Source organism: Lynx rufus, unplaced genomic scaffold, assembly GCF_022079265.1.
Source record: "Lynx rufus isolate CCGP_SWC_20201006 ecotype Redwood Valley unplaced genomic scaffold, mLynRuf1.p SCAF_7, whole genome shotgun sequence".
NCBI classification, from domain to species: domain Eukaryota; kingdom Metazoa; phylum Chordata; class Mammalia; order Carnivora; family Felidae; genus Lynx; species Lynx rufus.
The window spans coordinates 22647406-22670038 of record NW_025814889.1 but is presented as its reverse complement, the minus strand read 5'-3'; the positions used below and the strand labels follow the sequence as shown (position 1 = coordinate 22670038).

The 22633-nt window shown below is 45.1% G+C and overlaps 1 protein-coding gene across 7 annotated transcripts in view; it reads right to left on the bottom strand.

Moving 5' to 3' along the window:
* The window catches only part of KIAA1217 (KIAA1217 ortholog), a 302681-nt gene that overhangs the window by 45455 nt on the left and 234593 nt on the right, over positions 1–22633 (bottom strand). For 4 of the 7 annotated variants that reach the window (XM_047066478.1, XM_047066477.1, XM_047066482.1 and 1 more), the window contains 2 exons: positions 17662–18494; positions 1728–1777 (listed from right to left, as the gene is read on the bottom strand). In XM_047066478.1, coding sequence (XP_046922434.1) covers positions 1728–1777; positions 17662–18494 — 883 coding nt within the window. Of the gene's footprint in view, positions 1–1727; positions 1778–2292; positions 2398–17661; positions 18495–22633 lie in introns of those variants that run through there. The other 3 variants (XM_047066476.1, XM_047066479.1, XM_047066480.1) reach the window with 1 other exon arrangement.

Here is a 22633-nt window from a genome sequence, read left to right as displayed (position 1 = left end):
TGATTAGAACAATGGTGTCGGGTACTCATCATTTCTAGAATCGAATCCAGAGGAATGGAAGGTTGCAGTGTTCGGTAGGCAAACTTTGTTCTCCCCAGCTTCACTGAGACTTGATCGACACACAACATTGTGTACCTTTAGGATGTGTTGATTTGATATACTTATATATTACAATATGATTACTACCACAGTGTTAGCTAACACGCCCATCATGTCACATGATTACCATTTCTTTTTTGCGGCAAGAACATTTAACATCTATTCTCTTGGCAACTTTCAAGGGTACAGTTGAGTACTGTGATCTGTAATCACAATGCTGGGCATCAGATCCCCAGAACGTGTTCATCTTCTAAACGGAAGTCTGTACTCTTGACCAACACCTCCCCGCTTCCCCCAACCTTCAGCCCCTGGTGACCACCATTCCGCTCTCTGTTTCTATGAGTTCACTAGATTCCTTTTTTCCCCCTTTACATTCATAATTGGTGAGAAAATAAAGGAAGGAATGAATATCTCTCAAACAAACTGGCAACCGTTCTGAAGACAGGTTTAGCAATTTCCGCTAAATAATTCTCTGGCTGAAGCCAAGGCCCCTGATTGATTTCTGAGTAAACCAACAAATCCCATGAGGATTGGAAATGCTGGACGCCCAACCCTCCTGGCTTTACAGCTCAACTGCCTGTAGTCAGCTAGGGCGGAACCAGGTCTAACAGTGGACTCAGCTGAAGTCCCAAGGTCTGTCCATTCTACCATGCTGCATGACACTCTGTGGCTTCCCCAAATTAGGGGTTTCACCCAACCTGCCACATGCTTCCTGTGTAACTCACTAGCCAAACATGTCCCTGGTCATGATTTCTATTTCTAATCCAACACAAGGGAAGATCTCTTACTCTTGAGAGGAGGCCCGCTTTGAGCCTGCGGCAGAAGACGCACATTAAATATACCTGGATAGTAGGGGACTCCACTGGGCATATAATTGGAGCTGCTTTTGGGGGGATGCTGGCATTTAAAAAGCTGGCCTTGGTCCAAGCACACCTTCTCTTCCCACCTCTGTCACTGGCTCCCTTCTTGCCCGTTCCCATTCTGCAGCTGGGCTGAGGTCCTTACTCATCGCAGAACCTTCCAGTGGCTTCACTTTTTGCACTAAGAGTAATGTCTAAATTCCTTACCACGGCATTTGCTCATGCCTCCCCTCCCCTCAATGGCTCTTCCTCTCCCCACTCACTCACCTCAGTCCCATTCATCCTTTGGGCCTCAGCTTATGTCACTTCCTCAGGGAAATGTCTTAGTCTAGGCTAGCTCTGTGGATGAGATCCTCACCCTGCGCTTCTTCTTACCACTCAGAATTACTCGTCCTGTATCTGTTTCTCCCCCCGGCTTAGGAATTCAGACAGGCAGCCCTGTCTAAATTATGCCCACTGTCTTTGCCCAGTGCCAGGCACATATATATTTGTGGGATGTATGGCTATATACGCATGTAAATGAAAGAAGAATGAATGAATGAATGAAGACGGAAGGGAGAGGACTGAAGGGCTTAGGCCATCTCCCCTCCCCTGAATGAATGACTCATCTGGAATTTCAGCGTTACGCAGGGAAGGTGTGGTGGGTCAGGCGTCATCCAGAAAGCCTCTGAAATCACACCAATTAGGCGACTTAGGGACAGGTTAAATGCTCCGAAACAAGCCAGAGCTCACCAAAGGCAGCCTGCAGAGGCTCTGAGGGACACTTACCTGCACCATCTGTGTGGCTCTTATTGGCTGTGGATTTCATCATTTTCTCGCTGAATAAAAGAAAAAGAGAGTCAGCTATACAGTTTCCCAAATGCCCTTTTTCTCCCCCCCTTCCATTGACTATTCTAAGCAATCAGCAGCAGCTAGTGATGGTATTAAGCAATGTGTTTTAGCATCAGCGTCACTATCGGCCGGGACGGAAGAGGCTTCCCAGGTATGCGTCTGACACTGCCGGTGGAATGCGGCTGAGGCACGCTCACGACTGTCGGATGAGGTGGATGTGGAGACGTGTGGATGGCGCTGGCAGGCACTGCACAGTGGTCCATGAAGCCACATGCACTCTGGGAAACCCACCTACCCTCCTTGGGCCAAAGTGTTACCTTGGACCAAGAATTACTGGAAGGAAAAACAAACAAACACACACACAAACCACGATTCATAGAGATGTGCATATTTTCAGCCTTGAGATGATTACAAGGAAACGGATTTGAATGAAGGAATGATCTTAATGATTAAAGAGAAACAGATCGAATTATCTGTAATTGGTTTGCTTTCTTCTTTTTACCTAGACGCATCTTTGCTATTACTCGTAATGGGCCCTTTAAAAAGCGCAGACTGAACAAGACCAGTTAAACTGGCAATCTGTTTCTCCATGGCTTGCATCCTCTCTCTGGAAAACAAGAGAATGGTTTGTTAAAGCTATATTGGCTTTCAGACTGGTTTGTCTGGGTGAATGATCACCTGAGGGTTATAAAACGTACCACCTAGGAGGCTGGCAAAGTTCACCCCATCCTGGCTCGGGGAATGTTGCAGAGCCGACAAAGCCCTGCTGAGTTCAAGAGTCGATGATCAGAGGTTAATATTAACTCAGTGATCTCACTGAGAAAACACCGGTCAGATGAGAAACGGGCCTTCTGGAAAATCGAACAGCGCCTCCTTCGGAAATGATTCTGTGTGCGCGTCGTGTTTTTGAGGCTTTCTGCCCAGCTTTCGCTATTTTCTCTCTGGCACCAGCGGTGTCCCAGGCCAGCTGTGGCCTAGTGGCACAGACTTCCAAGCCGTCCTCGTCAGCTGGGAGGCTGCTGCCTGATTTTGGTGTCAATGACAGAGATGTTTGTGGAGAGTGGAGTGATACTTGCTTCATAGCCCAAAAGCAACACACGTGAATGTCTTTTAAGGAAAAACATGATTGGGATCAATCTCTTCACTTGGGGGTAGGGGATGCTCAATGTAATGTCATAGGAACCTTAACCCGGGGCCTTTTACAGGATCAAGTAGGAAGACAAATATCCCTAACAGCTTCGGTCATCTTAAGACACAAATGAAGAATCCCCTACACAGTTATGTCCCCTACACAGACACCGCACGTTAGTGTTCGGGGCCCTTTCATGCTCCATCACAATTCATCGGGCCTTTGAAACAGGCTCACATTTCTGTACCTCGGACAATGGCAGTTTTACAGAACGATTAGCATTGTTTTCAATACATTATACGCACGTCACCACAACAAAGTAACCTCTACTGAGTAATGGGCAGCACAAATGTGAATTCAATTACCCTTATGTGGTAGCTTAAAACAATACAGGGAAGAGAGTTGAGAACAGTTTGAATAGTGTGGGCACCTCGCCTGCCAACATGTCCCATCAGCAGATGTCAACTTGAGACAGAGAAGTGAACCCACTCTTCACTGTGGGTCTCCGCCCCACAGACCTCTGTAGTGTTAGCAACAGTGATTCCTGTACTACAAATGGTATATGTGTACATCGTGGCTTTTAAACACAAGCCAACTTCTTTATCTGGTACCCAACGGAAAAAATCACTGTGGTCTGTTCCTCCTCTAGAAAAAAATAATAGGTTAAGTTGGACTAATTGAGAGATGATGTATCTGAATCTCAAAGTTCATGGCAATCAAGAGGATTTTTAAGGGTCATTTTGTCTAGACACAGCCTTTAGGTCTTGCATTTTGCCTTGGGAGTATAACCTTTAGCACGTTATGAATCACTGAAGTTAATTTCCCAATTACGAGTTTCTGACTTCACAATTTCATGCATTTTCTTGCTTAAAATGGATCGTTCTGGGGGCGCCTGGGTGGCGCAGTCGGTTGAGCGTCCGACTTCAGCCAGGTCACGATCTCGCGGTCCGTGAGTTCGAGCCCCGCGTCGGGCTCTGGGCTGATGGCTCAGAGCCTGGAGCCTGTTTCCGATGCTGTGTCTCCCTCTCTCTCTGCCCCTCCCCCGTTCATGCTCTGTCTCTCTCTGTCCCAAAAATAAATAAAAGTTGAAAAAAAAAAAATTAAAAAAAAAAAAAAATGGATCGTTCTGTCCCAAGACCGAGTTTCTTGGATGTGAGTCATACAGTCTGAATAGTTACTGGTTCTGAACACGATAAGGAAAAAAAAAAAACCCAACTGATGTATTAATAATATGATCTCTTTGTTCTAATGGTATGGAGAGGAGAAATCTCAAATAGTCTGAGCCGAAATTCCATGGAAGGGCTTTCCAGGTATTTCCAGGCAGAGTAGTGAAGACCAAACATCAAAGCTGCAGAACATTTTGAGTCTTACACCTGTGCTCTTGGCCTTGTCTCTGCCATAAGACAGAACATGTGCCAAAGAGAGAAGTTAGTAAGAAATTTCAGTCAAGAAAACAGGTTAGTAAATATCCAACGGAAATCCCAAGCTTATCAGACCTATATCGCAAAGAAAATATGGGTGGTGGTCGATCATGCTGCCTTCATGTGGGAGACACAGCCTTAGTCAAATGGGCTCGTGGGAAATGAATGACTCCCAGCAGCCCTGCTGAGCACTGGATGGAAGTCGTCCAGTGCCTCCATTCTTCCCACGGTAATGCTGGAGTCAAGCTCATGGCCCTAAGGGTGCAGGTGCATTCAGAACCACCTTGAGATGTACTAGCTTATTCAATTCTAGGAAAATGCAAAGGATTCCTTCCTTCCTTCCTTCTTTCCTTCCTTCCTCCCTCCCTCCCTCCCTTCCTTCCTTCCTCCCTCTCTCTTTTTTAAGTGGGATGACATTTTTAGAGTCTAGGCAGCTTTGGTTAGGGAGTGGCTTAAAACAGTCCATGAAGCTGGAATGTGGGATAGGAAGGCGCAGTGACAACCTATCCAGACACGACGACAACAAAGTTAAGAAAGAGAAGAAAAAGGGGCCCCGTGGTGCTCAGTTGGTGAAGTGTCCAGGCTGTGATCTCGCGCTTTGTGAGTTCGAGCCCTACATCGGGCTCTGTGCTGACAGTTTAGAGCCTGGAGCCTGCTTTGGATTCTGTGCCTCCCTCTCTCTCTGCCCCTCTCCCACTCACGTTCTGTCTCTCTCTCTATCAAAAATAAATAAATATTTAAAAAAAAAAGAAAGAGGAGAAACGGCTAAGTCTATGACTGTAGGGAATAAAGGAGAATCTGACAGGCGGAAATAGCATAAGAGATTCTAACATCACCCAACCTGATTAGGGCCCAATCAGTGTTCCCTCTGATCATTGCTCTCTAGTCACCACTTTCATTACCCAGTTTAACAAAGGAGGGCAGCAGCACAAAACAGCAAGCAAAGCACCTGAATCATTCCAGGTTCAGAACACTGCTCAGTCATCATCACGGGTAGAAGTGCAGAATGTTACAGCACAGGTTGGGTCTTCTCCACATGGGTGTCCATGGGGCTTCCTTCTTACACACCTTTGGCTTTTTCCTTGGCTCAGTGGGTACTTGGCTTCTCACTGGGCTCCCCCCTGACAAGGGTTTTAGGATACAGAGAAAGACAATACCTAACCAGCACTCCATTCTTCTTTCCTCACGGAGACATGATGCGATTAAGTCAAAATCGCAAAACTGCCTGGGGTAAGAGTTTGGGTACCGTGGAGCCCAGCCTCATACCCAGTCCTGGCACAGACACACTTAGTTCTCCCTTTTGATCTGTGAGGATGGTCGTGAATACTCCCTGAGTGGCCTCCTCCAGGCTATTTCACTGGTGGGGCCACCAGGAAGGAGACATGATCTGTCAGAGCCTTGAGAGTTCGGAACACTCGAGCCTGATGGCCAAGAGGGAGCAATTCTCTCCCACTGTCCAGGAAACAGCGGGGAGGGTACACGACCGAGGCATCACACGGACCGATTTGCACATGCGTGTCCCGCTGCCTCGGCCAAACCCGCTTTACAAAAATACAATTCTTTTGACACATGGTAATGAGAAAACTTTTTCCCTCCTATTTAATCATCAAAGTGTTTCTGGTTTCAGGATTCATTTGAGGGAGATTATCTGATTTATAAATTCATAAATAAGATTGTCTTTCCATTTCATGGTTGGTAATCTGGAAACAATTTTATGGTTTAACTAAATTACAGCAACTGGAAACTTATGCAGCCTTCTCCCATGATGAAATGTTATGAAGGATGTTTTAATGTGAAAAGGAAAAAAGAGAAATGCAGTGGAAGAAAAGAAATTAAATATGACCCTGTCATTTAATTGCAGTGGCAATTTTGTGTGATAATCGTCAGAATATTAAAAATGCTTAAGCTAATTCTTGCCAATATTGCTTGGTTTAAGGTATTACAGAACTGGTATAATTACTGTTGAAAAGATGGTTTAAAAGTGATTTCATAAACCATTTTGTATCATTCCATAAACCATATTTATGTGATTAGGATGTACGGTTAACTAGTCATTTAGTGCCGTAAAGTCAGCTTGGCTGAATGCATCTTCTTGGGACCCAAGCGTAATATTAATAAAAAATTCAAGTCCAATCCAGGGAAAGTGCTGATCCCAGTATTTAAATTCCCTCTGCTACAACCAGCTTTCCCTGCAAACCCGTGTCTGCCTGTGATGAAGCAAAACCCTGACTGGGTACAGTCTGCTCTTGTCTTCAGTGAAGTTCAGGGAAGGAAAGAGTCTGCATTTGAGGGAGAGAGGGAGACACAGAATCCAAAGCAGGCTCTAGGCTCTGAGCGGTCAGCACAGAGCCAGATGCGGGGCTCAAACCCACAACCTGTGAGATCATGACCTGAGCTGAAGTCGGACCCTTAACTGACTGAGCCACCCAGGTGCCCCCATTTATACAACTTCTTGATTCAAATTTCCACCTTCGCCATTTTTTGCCTAGAGACTTGCCTTTAGGCTGACTGAGGCCTCGTTAAACCTGAATTAAGTCCTTATCATTGTACATCTAAGTAAATTAATGGCTATTAAAAAACAAGTGGGTGCGGCAACAACTAGGAGACTGGTAATTCCTCCATAATGAATCCCTAAGGATATGGTTTTAAATATGCAGAAGTGTCAGGGAGCTGATGGAAACCAGTCAGGCGAGCTGACGGGATCAGCCTCTGTCGGAGGCGCTCACCTTCCAAATCAGCTACCAACGCTGAAACCCACTGGTGCAGGAGAGTCAATTACAATGACATTAACCAGGGCTGTTCTTCTGGGAGTGCTTACCAGGTGGCCAATCAATTCATTTCTAGTTCTAATATTTTGTGACTATTTTTGTGTTTGGTTCCTGCTCATCCCGTCATCTCTCTCTCCCCAGAAAGTCAGAAACACAGTCAACAAGTCACCAACAAATGTTTCTGAGCACTTAATATGTGCTAGGCATGGAACAATCTGCTATGAACACAGGGGTGAATAAAGTACCATCATTCCTTCACAAAGTCACTTCTTTTTTTTCTTTTCTGGGAGAAATCTAAGTGAACTAAAACCCTTTAGTCTTGGCAGTGACAAAGGCATTTTCCAGAGCTGAACAGTGAACAGGCTTAAAGCTAGGCGATGCCCTTGTTTGCTCATGCCCTGATTCTCTGGTATGAGGGGGAAAAAAAAAAAACCCAAAGTAATTAAAGACACTGTTTTCAGAAGAGTTCAACAGAACACTGGAATTCAAATTATCTGAATTTGTGGTAAAGCTTTTCAAATAGGACTCTGAGCAATGAACTTCCTATTTCTGCCTGATGTTAACCTACTGGTGAAAAAAACTGTAGAACTAAAAACATTCCTCCAAAAACTCCCCATAAATTTAACTTCTTATGGAAACATCTAGATTTATGGAGGAGACACTGATGGAGTTGGTAGTCACTGCAAAGGGGCTGCAATGTTTTGTACGTATTAAGATCGACCCCATCCTCACCCCGCTGCATGCTGCTGAGGGAGAACGACCATGTCTGGCAATTTTTCTCGTGTTCTCAGTCCTTAGATGAAAACTGGGCACACAGAAGGTCATGAAGAAATATCGTTTCTAACACTGGCCTTGAAGGCTGTTATTTCTCTCCTTGTCCTCTGCTCACGGAGAAGGAAGACTGGGTATGTTCATGTTTCCTATTACCCCTTCAATTCATTGTTCTGTCTGAGCTCACAACATCTCCCATGCTTCTGAATTCTGAGTTACTCATCTGTGAATGCCCTACGAGCATCTAGGAAGTTCCCTCACATCCTTGGAGAACTTCAGTGTGGGAAGCTGGCCTCCTGTCTGTCACATTCCAATCCATTATCTCTTGTGGCTTCAATATCTGCTCGGATAACCTTTCGAAGTTGGCCAATACAGACCTTCCGCGCTTCTTCATAGACGTGCTCTGACCTTACATTCTTACTTGGTATGCTTTTACTGTCTAGATCTAAAAGTCCAAGTTTTCACCAAGTCAAGAAGGAAACCGTGACCGAAGCTGAGGTGTTCACCTGGAATGCTCTGCATTTTACTTATGGACACAAAGATACATGCATTTAACGGCACCTGTAAAGAAACAGGCTAAAATGGAGCCCCGTTTACAAGGGACCAGGGAAAAAAGCTATTTCTAATCTTTCTTCATAACCTCACAGAGGCACTGAGAAAATGGAGGTTTGTAATAGGGATGTTAAGAGAGAATTTTGTGAAAATGACAGTATTCCTCGGAATAAACAGTTCTTCACATATTAGCCAGTAACTGATGCTGTTTCCCCTAAAGGACTCAGATGACATTGGAAGGCCAGCAACTTCAACAATCACTGAGTGTGAGTGCTGGGACGGACACTGAGGGGGTAAAGGATGCCAGTCTTTCTTGCCGACCCCAGGCTTCAGAGGACCCCAATGGGGTGGGCACAGCTGGCTGAGTTCTAAGAGGTGCGTGTGCTCCAAGCAATCAGGTGCCCCTGGATGATAGACACAGAGCAGTCTCCTGGGGAAGAGCACCTCCTCCTAGAAGGAAATGTGTGAATGAAGCCCAAGAGAATAGGAGTTAGCAGAGGGAGAAGGGGAAGGAGAAGAGAGTAGAAGAGTGTTCTAAGGGGAGTCCCAGGGCAAGAGCAGAAGCATTAGACTAATACAATTTAATGGAAGCAAAAACTGTGGACCAGGAATTAATCTAGACCTGTGCTCTGACTCCAGAAGTGGGCAGGGTACGGAGACTTGGCAGGAGGCAAGGGTAGCAGATCAGGTAAGAGTGGTGGTGGCTGGGACCAGTGTGGCATCCATGAGGTCAAGAACTACGGCTGGAGTCAAGGAACCTTTGGTACTGAACTAACAGCATTCTCTGGTTGTCCAAATGGGGAGTGCGAGAGCCAGCAATCAAGATGGCACCCGAGGCTTTCCACCTGAGTAAGGAATGAATGAAGCTGCCGTATCTGAGATGAGAAGACAGGAGCTCATCTTCGGACACACGGGGTTCAAGCCAACCAACAGACATCCAAGGGGGGGTGGGGAACACAAAATCTGCACTCACACGTCACTTAATGCCTCTAAGCCTCAGCTTCCTCAACCGTCAAACTAGGCTAACAACAGCCTTCCCTGTCCCACAGGGCTGTCATCCTACAGAGGCCCAGGAAATGACGGCAAAGGAGAAAGTGTATGTGCAAGCACCTCATAACCCGCAGAACATTAGGGGTGCACATGGCTTCCTTTAACCCTTTGACTTCATTCACTCAGCAGATAGTTTTCTGGCACTGACTGTGTGCCAGGCACAGTTCCAGTGGCCGGGGGATGTAACGGTGAGTGAAACAGAGGGCTTGCTCTCATCGAATTTACATTCTAGGGGATGAGGGTACAACAACGATTTATGTATGTGTATAAATAGATGTATGTGGTCTTATATAGAAATATGTATTTTATGTATTTAATTATATGTGTGTGTGTGTGTGTGTGTGTGTGTGTGTGTGTGTGTGTGTTGCAACTTTAATTACAATGGCCGGTAAGGGCCTCGCTGAGCTGATGGTGTTGGAGTAAAAGCCCTGATGTTGGTGAGGAGCCAGTCAGGTAGACATGTGGGAAAAGAGGGCACAGGGTAGAGAAAGAGCATATGCAAAGTCCCTGAGGCAGGAAAGGCCTGACAAGTTCAAACACAGGAAGCCAGTGATGGAGGAACTCGTGACAGGTTATGCAAAAGGCTGAATGAGCTTTCAGCATGCAGAGGAAATAGGCCCTTCAAAGTCTCCTGCCCCTTGCCAATCTTCTTATGCCCAACACTCAAATACCATGTCTGAAATGCTGCCAGACTTAGAATTCTAGAATTACAGAATTTTCTGGTTGGAAGGAACTTATTTAGGTCCCACACATTTACAGATTTCCTTCCATTCTGGTTCAGTGATCTTGACAAGCAAAAAAGAAAAAAAAAAAAGGTGTGGCAGGCCCAGCAGGTCAGGCAAAGCACAGCCTCGCCCAGGTCTGTGCTCCCAAGAGTATAATCACTCCTTGCAAACGATGTTCCAACCGTGTTCTGCCCAGCACAGCAAATGTGCCTGGGAGTTCTCCAGGTAGCTTTTAATCTATTTCACAACTTGCTTTCTGGGCATGCTGTCCTGGCTGGGACCAGAATACAGCCCCAAGTCAGGCATGAGGATACCCACATCCAAATGGCCAGATCCAGTGGCCCTGCAGGAAGAAGTCAGTATTGCTCTTATTTATAGAGAATTTTCCAGTTCACTGTCCAGTTTCTACCCATGTTGATTAAAGCTGCACAGAACCACTGAGAGGTTCCAGCGAAGGGCATGGAGGTTTAGCAAGGCAGAGGCTCTCCTAAAGACACACGGCTAGTTCACCTGCGATCCCATGATCTGGTGCTCCCTGCACAGCTCTGAGTTGCCTCACACAGTGACTCACCATCTGGGGTGAGGCACTCCACATTTCTGTGGGGGCCAAGAACCTTCACTCTCCAGGACAAGCCTACACCCCGGCGTATGAAATCACCTCCTTTGCATTTTCTTTCTCTTCCCTGAGGGGAAGCTTTCATATTCATGCTCTGGAAGTGACATCTCACATTTTGTACAGGTACAAACCGGTAGGAACAGCCGTTCATTCATGTCCCAGCTACCTGAACAGGGGCCTGTAATTCACCTTCCAAGAGAGATAGCGTCAGCGGTGATGGATAGATGGTCCCTTGACTGGTCCTAAGGGAGCTGTGACAATAAGTTCTCCACTCCCAACTGCTTTTGATCTGTGAAATCGCAGCATGAACTCAAAAGGTAATGACTCGGGAAAAGGAAGGAAGACATTTCCTACCGTTGGCGTCTATCATGTCTTTTTGTATTTTGTCTTCGTAGATACTTGTGTTTACTGGGGAAGTTAGGGACACACTGCCTTTATTACAAAGACAAAAAACATATTGAGACAGTTTGATAGTGAAAACATCATGTGGCTGGAGTAGCTCAAGACATGGGGCTTTTGGAAAGTCTCCTGCCTGTTTCTCCTACAACGTCAATGATGAGCACAGTGGTCTCTAAGACCCCTTCAGCTCTGAGGATGGACAGGGAGGGAGAGGAGGTATTCACTAGCACTACACGAGTGGAGTGGGCAATGCAGACTTTTTAAGACCTGTGGTTTTTGGAAGTTTGAATGAATCCTTAGACCTGGTGATATTTTTCAAACACTTCATTCATGAAAAATAAACTCCAAAGATTCAATAAGGACCAGTGTAAGTCTCCATCTCTACCAGACAGAAGGACAACCAATCACAAATGAGGCTAAAATGCGTCCCTGACATCACGAGGACCCGGGATTATCCAGCTCCTGGGCCACCGGGTTACTTGGAGGAATCCTATCTTCGGGCTGGCTTTGCATTGCTTCAGGCAAGACTCTGCATTGAACTGTTCTTGCCATAGTTCAAGGAGGAAGAACCTGTACCTAAACATTTATTCCTCTTCTCTTTGAAGAAGGCAAGGAGAAGGGAGTATCTGAATCCACAGGATGTAGGTTACTCTGGCTTTGCTTCTGGTTTCAGACGTCAGGCATCTGACTGACAGCACCTCGTGAATATTCAAAGAAGATACAGGGTGCATTTAATTTCATCTAATTAGTGACAGATGATGGCTTTCCCTTTTGAGAAATTGGTTTGCTTAAAGTAACACAGACCTTGTGACATTCATTCCACTGGTATTTTTGGTAGAATATCCCTTGTGTGAGAGCAAAGCTACCTTCATAAACTTGTCAGTTCGTTAAGTATTGTGTTTACCAGTCAGTTCTTGCCTGCATCTAGCAGCCTAAGGAATGACAAGCAAAGAATACTCAACCATGAAGTTATATTCCTGTGAATTAAATTCAATTTATTGGCGCTCATTTGACTTCTGAGGCTGGCAAAACGTCATATCCAGATGCTATTTTTTATAGTACCATAATGGCAGAAATAGAGCAAATTTTGAATCGAGATCAGTCTATCTTTCCAAATGTTATCTTTTCACTTCATTGTGTATGTCCCTTAAATTGCAGTCCATTCCGACATTCTCATGAAAGCTCCCAGACCAGTGTAAGTTCAGGAAAGTTCTCTTTTCTTCTGAATTCACAGCAATTACTGTCTGTATCACTTCTTTTGAATTAATTATGTACAAGCAGTCCCCAGATGATGATAGCCTTGTAATTGAAAAGTTTACTTGTACTTTCATTGTTTAGAACTTGGAATTGGTGGTTGGATTTCCAGCTGGCCCACAGAAGCCTCTTTAACCTACAATGTATTATTAGTGCTATCATTGTTCCCCATTGTCTTCAAGAAAAAAACGTGTCCTGACTTTCCAGCTGGACGTGGAGGTGTGAGGACAGATCTCCCCCAGAGTCCCAGCCTCAGGGAGAGACACTCTTTCCCCCTTAGTGGCCTGGCATGGCCTCCTCCCTTCTTTCTTCTTCACTAGGAGATAGTGTCACTCTTAGGTGACAACAAGGACATCCCTGGGCACCACCCGTGAATGAAACCCTACTGCTGTGGTTGTTCCTGCAAAAACAGTTATTTAACCTACAATTGTAGCTCAGAAGCTTCCCGTACGGAACTGTGGCACAGCTTATATGTTTGTATCATGCTTTTAACGTTTTATATGCTGTCTTCCTGATTTCTAGTCCTTGTGCATGGGGACCACATCTATGTTTCTTTGTACGCTGTAAAGCATCCAGTCCTCAGCTCAGCACTTAAGAGGGGCTCAATAAACATTTATTGATCCATAATTAGAGCTACATGGGAAAGCAATTCAGACAAGGGCTGAATCAGTCAGGCACTGTTAGGCATCAAAACAGATAAACTCATAATGTCAGCTCTACCTGGTAGGTCTCTTTGTCATCAATTAGATAGCTCTGGTGCATTTAAAAGGGTGCCCTAATCCTGGCTTGTCTTTTTGCTCCTGGACCCAAGAAGAGATGTAACCCTGACTACTCCCCTGAAATGGATTTGAAAGTGGCTTTGATATTCACGACATTCTAGTTTGGATCTTTAAGCCCAGTTAATTCTGTTCTCTGATCACACTTCAGTTTTATTGTCTCCACATCCCCCACCTGCATTATGTTCTTCCTGGTGATACACTGGACAATTTGTTTCCTTGCTTCTTTAGGTACGGTCTTGTGTCCTGGCCAGCTCTGCGTACTGACGTCTGTTTAGCAGCATGTAGCAGAGAGCTTTGCTCAAAGTGGGGACACTCGAGCACTTACTATGTGCCAGGCACGGGACATGGCACTTAACTGTCATGAGTTGTTCTACTCTGTGAGGTAGATTCGTTACTATCATCTCTATTTTACAGATAAGCAAACTGAGACAGAGATTCAGTAACTTGTCCAAAGTCTCTACTGCTAGCAAGTGTTAGAACTGGGAATCGAACCCAGGCAGTCTTGCTTTGGAGTTCATGTTCATAAACAGGACACGTTGTGGCCTCTCCATAAATCGCTGATCAGATTGATTGAATCAAAGGTAACAGTACCAATAGTACGTTCCCACAATAATGAAGTTGCTTTCCCAAGAGGTGAAGGGCAGAATTGGAGCCATGTTTTATGAAGGTCACAATTGGCATTCCTTCGTTTCTCCACTTCATTGAGTAGAAAAAGTCCACATTTCCCTTACAGGGGTGCTTCTCAAACAGGGGCATTTTGCACCCGTCCCCCCAGTGCAGGGGGTGCATTTGGCAACCTCGGGAGATATTTTGATTGTCATGACTAGGGCAGGGTAGAGGGGAGTTTTGCTACTGACATCTAGTGGGGTAGAAGCTGGAGATGTCACTAAATATCCTTTGACTCTCAGGGGAACCCCTCCATCCCCGCAAACAACACGTTATCCTGCCCCAAATATCAATTAGTGCAGAAGTTAAGAAACCTTGTTCTAGAAAGATCCCAAGTGTAACTACTTAGGAGGTCTCTGATGTGGCTCACTTTGGACTACACATTCAGGAAAAGGAAAAAAATTATTATTTTTCAGTCATTCAGGCTCGCTTCTCCAGTAGGATAGAGCATAGTTTAGAAAACCTTCAAAGGTCTACCAGTCACTGTGAACATTTAAAAAAAATTTTTTTTAATGTTTATTTTTGAGAGACAGAAAGAGAGACAGAGCACAAGAGGGGGAGGGGCAGACAGAGAGGGAAACAGAGAACCTGAAGCAGGCTCCAGGCTTTGAGCTGTCAGCACAGAGCCCGACGCGGGGCTCAAACCCATGGACTGTAAGATCATGACCTGAGCCGGAGTCGGAAGCTTAACCGACAGCCACATAGACACCCCTACTGTGACCATTTTTAAACGACATAAATTTAAATTTAGACTTTCACTCAATCAGTTGTTCAACCAAGCATGCATCCCACCCCTCAAAGCTACCAACACAGTAACACGTAATCCTCATAAAGTAAGAAAATGAGATGAGGTGATTAAGAACAGACATAAGCTACCAGCGAGCATGTGGGCTTCCTCCCGTACACAGAAGCTCCCTGTCCTCTTCTCATTGGCCCAGGGCAGGGAACTCTGCTTCTCTAAATCTGGGAATTCTTAGAAATCACGATGGGATTTCACATGGCTTTTCTTTCTCCACATACAGGTGCCTAGGCGGGGCAAGAATTTGCTCCCTGCTGGATTCTTCACTCATTTGTTGAATTTAGCCACAGTAGTGTGGAATGGTATAAAAATATGAGTTTACCATGTCTTGAAAAAATATTACATTAGGAAGAATCTGTTATACATTTGGAAAGAGAGCGATTAGTCACTTTGCAATGAGCACTCTTGAATTCTGAGTGTTCTTTCGATAAAGATACTTTACATTATAGGATCCACACTATAAATAGAAAGTAGCAAAACATAAATGTCCTAGATTTTTACAGTTCTTAAGGGCTGTTTTATGTGCCGTGAATAGAAATAACGATGCTGTTTAATGAAGGAATTTTATAACCTAGGGAAGACAGAACCTCATGCACGGAGTCATCTGTCACACGTCCTCCCCTACCCCGGGCACTCCCTCATAGCCACATGGACCATTCTCTTCTTGGGGTCCCAGCTGAAGGGACGTCATCTGTGTAAAGCCACTTTAACACTTGAGATCATTTTCTTTCTAGAAGCTCAGATAGAAGAATTGGTGTCTTGAAAGTCAAAGTGGCTGGAATCTGCTCCCCTGCCCCCAAGATCCATGGCCATCTCAGGAGGAGAGCCCTACCATCATCTATGTTCTATTATAGACGCTATTTTCCCCCCAGATCTTCTATATATAACTTGTCATCACTAGATGCCTTGTGGAAACATCTCTATAAGAAAAGAGAAGCCAAATTCTTTAGATCAAGGCACATGACTAAATATAAGAACCGACATGAAATTTATCTTTAACTCGTCATTTTCAAGTCAATAGAGCTGTTATAAAATCATGTTTCTCACACCCCCCCCTCCCCCCCCAAAAAAGCTACCGTTGGAGGTTTCCTAAGTACAGATGGGAAAGAAAGAATTTTTCTCTCTGATTTCAAACATCCTGCAGTTATCTGGGCCATTTCATATACGATGCTCTTCTGAACAGCACTTGAATTCAGCAGTGCCCAAAAGAAAGCAACGCTACTGATTTCTTAGTCCCCCTCCTGTGTTTTTGTAGCTTCACATCTTAGATGTAAAATTTCGCTTCAGAGTTTCATATAAAAAGCACTCTCAAGATTTATTTGCTTTTTAATATTTTGCAATGGCAACAGAAATTGATTTGGTGCTTTACAGGACCCTGCATTCATGAAGGTGGACTTTTAAGGGTTGAACTCTTAAAAGTATACAGATTAAATGCATCCAAGATGACAGCACAGTACAGGGGGAAACAATGGGCTCTAATTTCGTGCTTCAGTAATTGTTTCCGGTGCTCTTGTTTTTAAACTTTCACAAAATACTTTCACAAAATACGATTCATTTTTTTGCAAATAAAATCTATCAAAAACGTTCTCTTCTTTCTTTCCCCATTGCTGCATAATTGCGCTAATATACTAGCTAGGGCAGTTATATTTTAAATGGCCTGTATATACTTAGCAGCATAATTATGCAAATGCTACCATGTTTATGACTGTAAATATCCTTCAGGAGCAGTTACTTAGCATCCGGTCCTGAAACAAATTTTGAAGAATTCTAGTTGAAATGCTCAGAATGCACACCTCAATTTACCTCTCTGCTAGGTAAACGTGTAGCTCATAAATCCTCACCCATCAGGCAGAATATTGCACAGTGGTAAAAAAAAAAAAAAAAGTACAGACTCTTTAATAGATATGGACATTCTATGCCACTTACTGGCTTTGTGGCCTTGAGGAAGTACTTAAACACTCTGAGCCTCAGTTTCTGCATCTATAAAATAGGGATGATGATAGTACGTAAGTGATACTACCCTTTTGGTGAGGAACAGGGAATAGTGGTTCTAATAAAGTGCTGAGTAACTGAATTCATATGTGACAACAGGTAAGAATCTTAACCTCTTTCAGACTCCATTTCCTCAACCAGATTTTTAGGATTATAAGTATTATGTTGGCTTCCTTCAACCAATTCAGGCTAGAGAAAGTCCCTCTATCAAAATTAGCTTTTCTATTATTATATGAACTTTTGGAGGGTTTTAAAAATGGACTGGGCTGGAAAGTTATAAAAATACATACATTAAAAAAGAAATTTAGATACTCGGAGTGTCTCATTCCCTAGACAAATTTTGCTGATCTCAGTACCACTTTTGAATGAGTATTAAATCTAAACCAATCTATTTTTATGCAAATTCATGCTTTATCACCCTAGATGACAGACAGTGACACATTCTTTCCACTTCCGAAGGCCAGATGAGAAAGCAAAAGTGCACTCTATAAGGAAAAACACAAACGGCCATTTCGAACACTTACAACTTGAACCACTCACTCCTCTTGGTGCACAGATCAACTCCCATGAGCTCCTGATCTGTTAGTCCAAATGGTTTCTGCTGATCACAATTTTCTTTCCACTTATTCAGATTTACGCTGATGATGACGTTAGACCCATGCCCCCCCAGGCTGGCGTTGCCCGCAGCATGCGTCACCGCACTGTGTATCTGCCCCCCGCCCTTTAGCATGGCTACTGGCCTGCTTCACTTGACCCCCCCACTGTTCAGAAACTCCTTGCAGACAAGGATGGCCTTTGATCCTACTCTGTGGCTTCTCCAACACCCGCAGGGCACGCTGCACAGGGCTGGTGCTCAGTCGACATCTGTTCCCTCGGTTTGACTCTCAAGAGGGGTCCTCAATAACTCCCAGGCGCACGCAGACCACCCGCGGCCACCCTCACCATCTTACCTGGTCTCTCTATCTTTGGGTATTGTAGCAGTGCTGTAAGCAAACACTTGCTTCTCAACTAGAGGTGGGCCGAAGTCCACAATGCTGGATAATCCTGGAGCGGTCCGTGGTTTTTCAATATACACCAAGGTGCCGGGCTCCTTTTTGAAGGCCTGGCGGCTTGGAGAGGCCCGATCTGGCTGCAGGGTGTGAGGGGGCCCGTGGGCGTTATGGTGGGCATGCATGTCTACCATTCTCAGGTCACCGACTCGGTGGGGAGAGGCGGGAGGTGTTTTGGCGCCCAGAGTAGGCAAGTGGCTATCTGGGTATTTCCTTGATTTCTGTCTATACAGTGACTGCTCCATATGCATTTCTGCTTGCAAGGAAGGGTTGCAGTATGCACTCGCCGAGCGAATTGCCGTGCGGTGATATGCAATGATGTGATCAGGGACATCCAGCGGGTGCCCACCGTGGGAAGAGGCTATGCTCATCCGTCCCTCGTGATAAAGGTAGGGATCAGTATAGAAGCCCTCGTTTCGGTACATGGCGATGTTCTTGCCACTCATGTCTTCGTCCGGCTTCACATCTCTTCTTTCCAAAATGGCGCTTGGGCTGGGTGAGATGGATCTGGAGACTGGCAGGCTGGAGAGTCTGTCTCTGGGGATGGTGGCGTTGCCAGGAACAACCATCGGGCGGGTGCCCCCGTAGGGAATTCTGGATGGGGAAGGAGGCATGGAATGGGGCACAGGAGTGGATGGTGGAGAACTTGGAATGGCATGGGGTGGATGAGCTGTGGATCCAGGCCGAGAGGCACCAGGGCCATCTCCTCTTGCATAAACAATTTCTCTCTGCATCTGAAAATAAAACAAGACGTTAGAAAATCTCCTTTGATATTCATGTTCGTAGAGATGTCTCGGTGTGACAGTGTGGCTTTCCTGATGTAGCAGGCTGAATCACGGCCCCTCCTTCAGCAGGATGCCCGTACTCTAATCCCTGGAACCTGGAACTATGTTACCTTTCGTGGCAAAAGGGACTTTACGGATGTTCCTTTTTAAGGATATTGAGATGGGAAGAATATCCGGGATTACCCAGATGGGCCCAATGCTATCCTACTATATGTGCAAGAGGGAGGAGGGGGTCAGAGTCAGGGAAGGAGACGAGAGGACAGAAGCAGGGCCAGAGAGAGAGACTAAAAGATGCTCTGCTGATAACTGTAAAGAGGGAGGAAGGGGCCAGGAGTCAAGAGTTGCAGGTGGCCTCTAGCAGCTGGAAAAGGCAAGGAAACGGATGCTCCCCTAGCGCCTCCAGAGGGAGTGAGGCACGGCCAGTACCTTCATATTGCCTGTAAAATCCATTCTGCACTTCTGATCTCAACAACTGTAAGCGAATGCACTTTTGGTGTTCTAAGCCACTAAGTCTGTGGTAGTTAGTTACAGCAACCCCAAGAAACAAATACGCCCAATAAAGAGCTCAACATTGTGAGGGTTTGGGGGGAAAACACCGCAGTGGTTTGCTTTGGCAGGTCACAGCTTCTCAGAGACATTTAATAAATGCAAATCTAATGTATCAAAAGTGCTAAAATATTATTTTCTAAAATTTGTCCGGGGCACATTTTCTAGTATTGGCCCTGGAAAGTAGTTACTAAGCATCTCTCCCATCTCTCCAAGCAGAGACAATCTAGAGACATGGCCAGAGAGGGTAATGAGATGCACAGGGAAAACTTGGAAGCAAGTTTCATTATTTCACCAGCCCTCTACTTGAGCCTTGGAGAAACCAGCTCCAAGAGTTTGGGAGAAAATAATGATCTGAGAGGTAAAAATAATTGGAGGCAAAACTCATGGTGGTGGGGGGGTGGGTGGGTAAGGTAGAGAAGAGGGAAAGGAATCTGAGGCATGGTGAAGAGTGAGAATCCTAAGAAAACCCTTCTGGGTCTGCCATGTGATAAAGAGCCTGATGGAGTTGACCGTTGTAAGCCAAGTACTTCTTGCCCAGGCAGCAGTGACTTCTGGGTGGTGTCATTACCGTCCAGTCCAGGAGAGTGAAGACTCCCACTCGGTCTTCCATCAGCTCTCCTTTGCACGAAACGAGGAGTAAAGAATCAATGACTTAAGAATCATAGACACAGAGAACAGACCGGTGGTTGCCAGAGGCAGGATGTTGGGCTTGGGTGAAATGGGTAAAGGGAGTCAAAAGGTATAAATACGCAGTTGTAAAATAAATGTCATAGGGATATAATGTATAGCATGGTGACTATAATTAGTAATACTGTATTGTATATTTGAAAGTAAGTAGGGGAGTAGATTTTAAAGGTTCTTCTCACAAGAAAAGAAAACTGTAAATATGTATGGTGATGGATACTAACTGGACTTATTGTTGGTCATCATTTGCAATATACACAAATATCAACTCATTATGTTGTACATCTGAAACTAATATAATGCTACCTTGTCAATTATATGTCAATAAAAAAAGAATCAAGGGAAAGGGGCAAAGGGAAACTGATTTGCAATTACGTTACTGTGTGTAGCAAGGGGCAGAATAAAAAATACAAATTAATTCAAAATATGAATATTTGATACACTTTGTTTTGGTCAAAAAAAAAGCCAAAGAAGGTAATAACTAATTCACCAAGATTCTCCAAACGGCTATAGGGAAGGGATGGACAGCTTTGGCACCTACCAAGCTCACTCTTCAAGTTCTATTTGTACCATCACAGGAGCCCATATTCCTATCTAGACTTTTGGCAGATGTGACAGAGAGGGGGAACATGAAGGGTTGGGAAGTGGGTGAGGTAGGGGCATGAGGAAGAGAGGAGGTGGGCTCAAATGGACTGGAACCAAGGTGGGCAGTCAAGAGACCCACAGTGTGAGTGATGGGGAGGGATAGAAAAAACAAAAACAAAAAACAGAGGCAACAGGAGAAGGCTGAATGAGGATGAAACAGAGACCAATGTTCTGAATACGTACTGTTTCCTTATCTTACAAATGCATTCATTTAGCAAGCAATATTTACCAAGCACTTGCTAAGAATAAGGCATTGTTCTAAATAAGCCCCCAAGTTCCTGCCCTTGAGAAGGTACGTTCCTCTGTATATTTCTTAGATGAACACACAGAGGAAGAGGCCTTGGGAACCCCACAGCTTCCTTATCTTGTCTCTGGAAGAATCCGCCAGTGCAGAATCCCTGGTCCGGGAGTTTTATAAATGATGCTGGATTTTCTTTTTCTTTTTTTTTCTTTTTTTAAAGTTTTTTAACGTTTATTTATTTTTGGGACAGAGAGAGACAGAGCATGAACGGGGGAGGGGCAGAGAGAGAGGGAGACACAGAATCTGAAACAGGCTCCAGGCTCTGAGCCATCAGCCCAGAGCCCGACGCGGGGCTCGAACTCACGGACCGCAAGATCGTGACCTGGCTGAAGTCGGACGCTTAACCGACTGCGCCACCCAGGCGCCCCGTAATGATGCTGGATTTTCTAACAGAAATGACCAATAAAACAAATGCAGGCAAGACGCAAATATGTAGCAACCAAAAGGAACCTTCCGAGGGTGTGTTACCTGTGCATCACTGATTTGGTTCCTCAGTCCCCTGGTGGGGGCCCCAGAGTATGCAGGCTTCTCACGTGCAGCTACGATTTTATCTCCACTAGCCCCACGTGCACTCCCACAACAGGCTAGTCTGTGCCCCCCTCTACACCAAATCTGGGACGTCCTCAGGCTGTCCTCACCCCTGGGACTCTCTCCCCATTTCCTGGCCCTTGTGGATCCAAACCAAGACTGAGGGTCAAGGTCTGGCTCCAGGTGCATCTGCTCCACGTGGCCCAGGCCTGACGCCCTAGCCCACATGGTCCTCCCTCTGCTCACTCACTTGACACCCTCATAACTCAGGGGCTCAGGGCCTTAGACCAGGAAGGCATCCCCAAGGTCAGTGTGTGATGACATACAAGACTGTCCTCCCACAATGGCTGAGTAACCACACGTCAGAAGTTCTGCAACAGATCTACACAGATCCTTCATAAATATCTCTACCACCCCATCTTTCACAAGGCAAGGCTCAGCGAAAAGAAAAGTGGTTAAGTAAAGCAGGGCTTCATAGATCATAAAAGACAAGAGGCACTGGCTTAGGCAGAAGCACATATCTGGCCAAACTCCCCACGCAATCAGACCACACAACACAAGATTTAATCCAAACAAAGGTAAAGATAAATTCATACAGATTCAAACATGCCACTGTGTGTAAGACATAACACAGCGAGTGTGCAGGGCAAATCAAGTGCAACAAAAGACAGGTAACTATTGTCATTACTGATACCATTTCTTTTTTTTTTTTTTAATTTTTTTAACGTTTATTTATTTTTGAGACAGAGAGAGACAGAGCATGAGCGGGGGAGGGGCAGAGAGAGAGGGAGACACAGAATCTGAAACAGGCCCCAGGCTCTGAGCTGTCAGCCCAGAGCCCGACGCGGGGCTCGAACTCACGGACCGCGAGATCGTGACCTGGCTGAAGTCGGACGCTTAACCGACTGAGCCACCCAGGCGCCCCTGATACCATTTCTTAAAAAAGGTTCCAAATGTCTGTTGTTTATCCCTCTGGATAAACAATAATCCAAACTATTAGTCGTCTTTATCTGGCCTCAGATTACATCAGAGTTTGGGGGATCCAAATTGACCCCAATTAACACACAGTGAACGCCCCCCTTTCCTGGCAAGAGAGTAACAAGACACGTTAATAGTTCAAGTAGTACAGAACTGTCTAGAAGGATAACGAATATTAATGAAATGAAAATATAAAATTAATTTTAATTAATGAAAAGTTGAGTAAATTTCTTTTAAAACAACAGAGATACCAGGGCGCCTGGGTGGCTCAGTTGGGTAAGCAGCCAACTTTGGCTCAGGTCATGATCTCGCTGCTCATGAGTTTGAGCCCCGTGTTGGACTCTGTGCTGACAGCTCAGAGCCTGGAGCCTGCTTGGGATTCTGTGTCTCCCTCTCTCTCTGC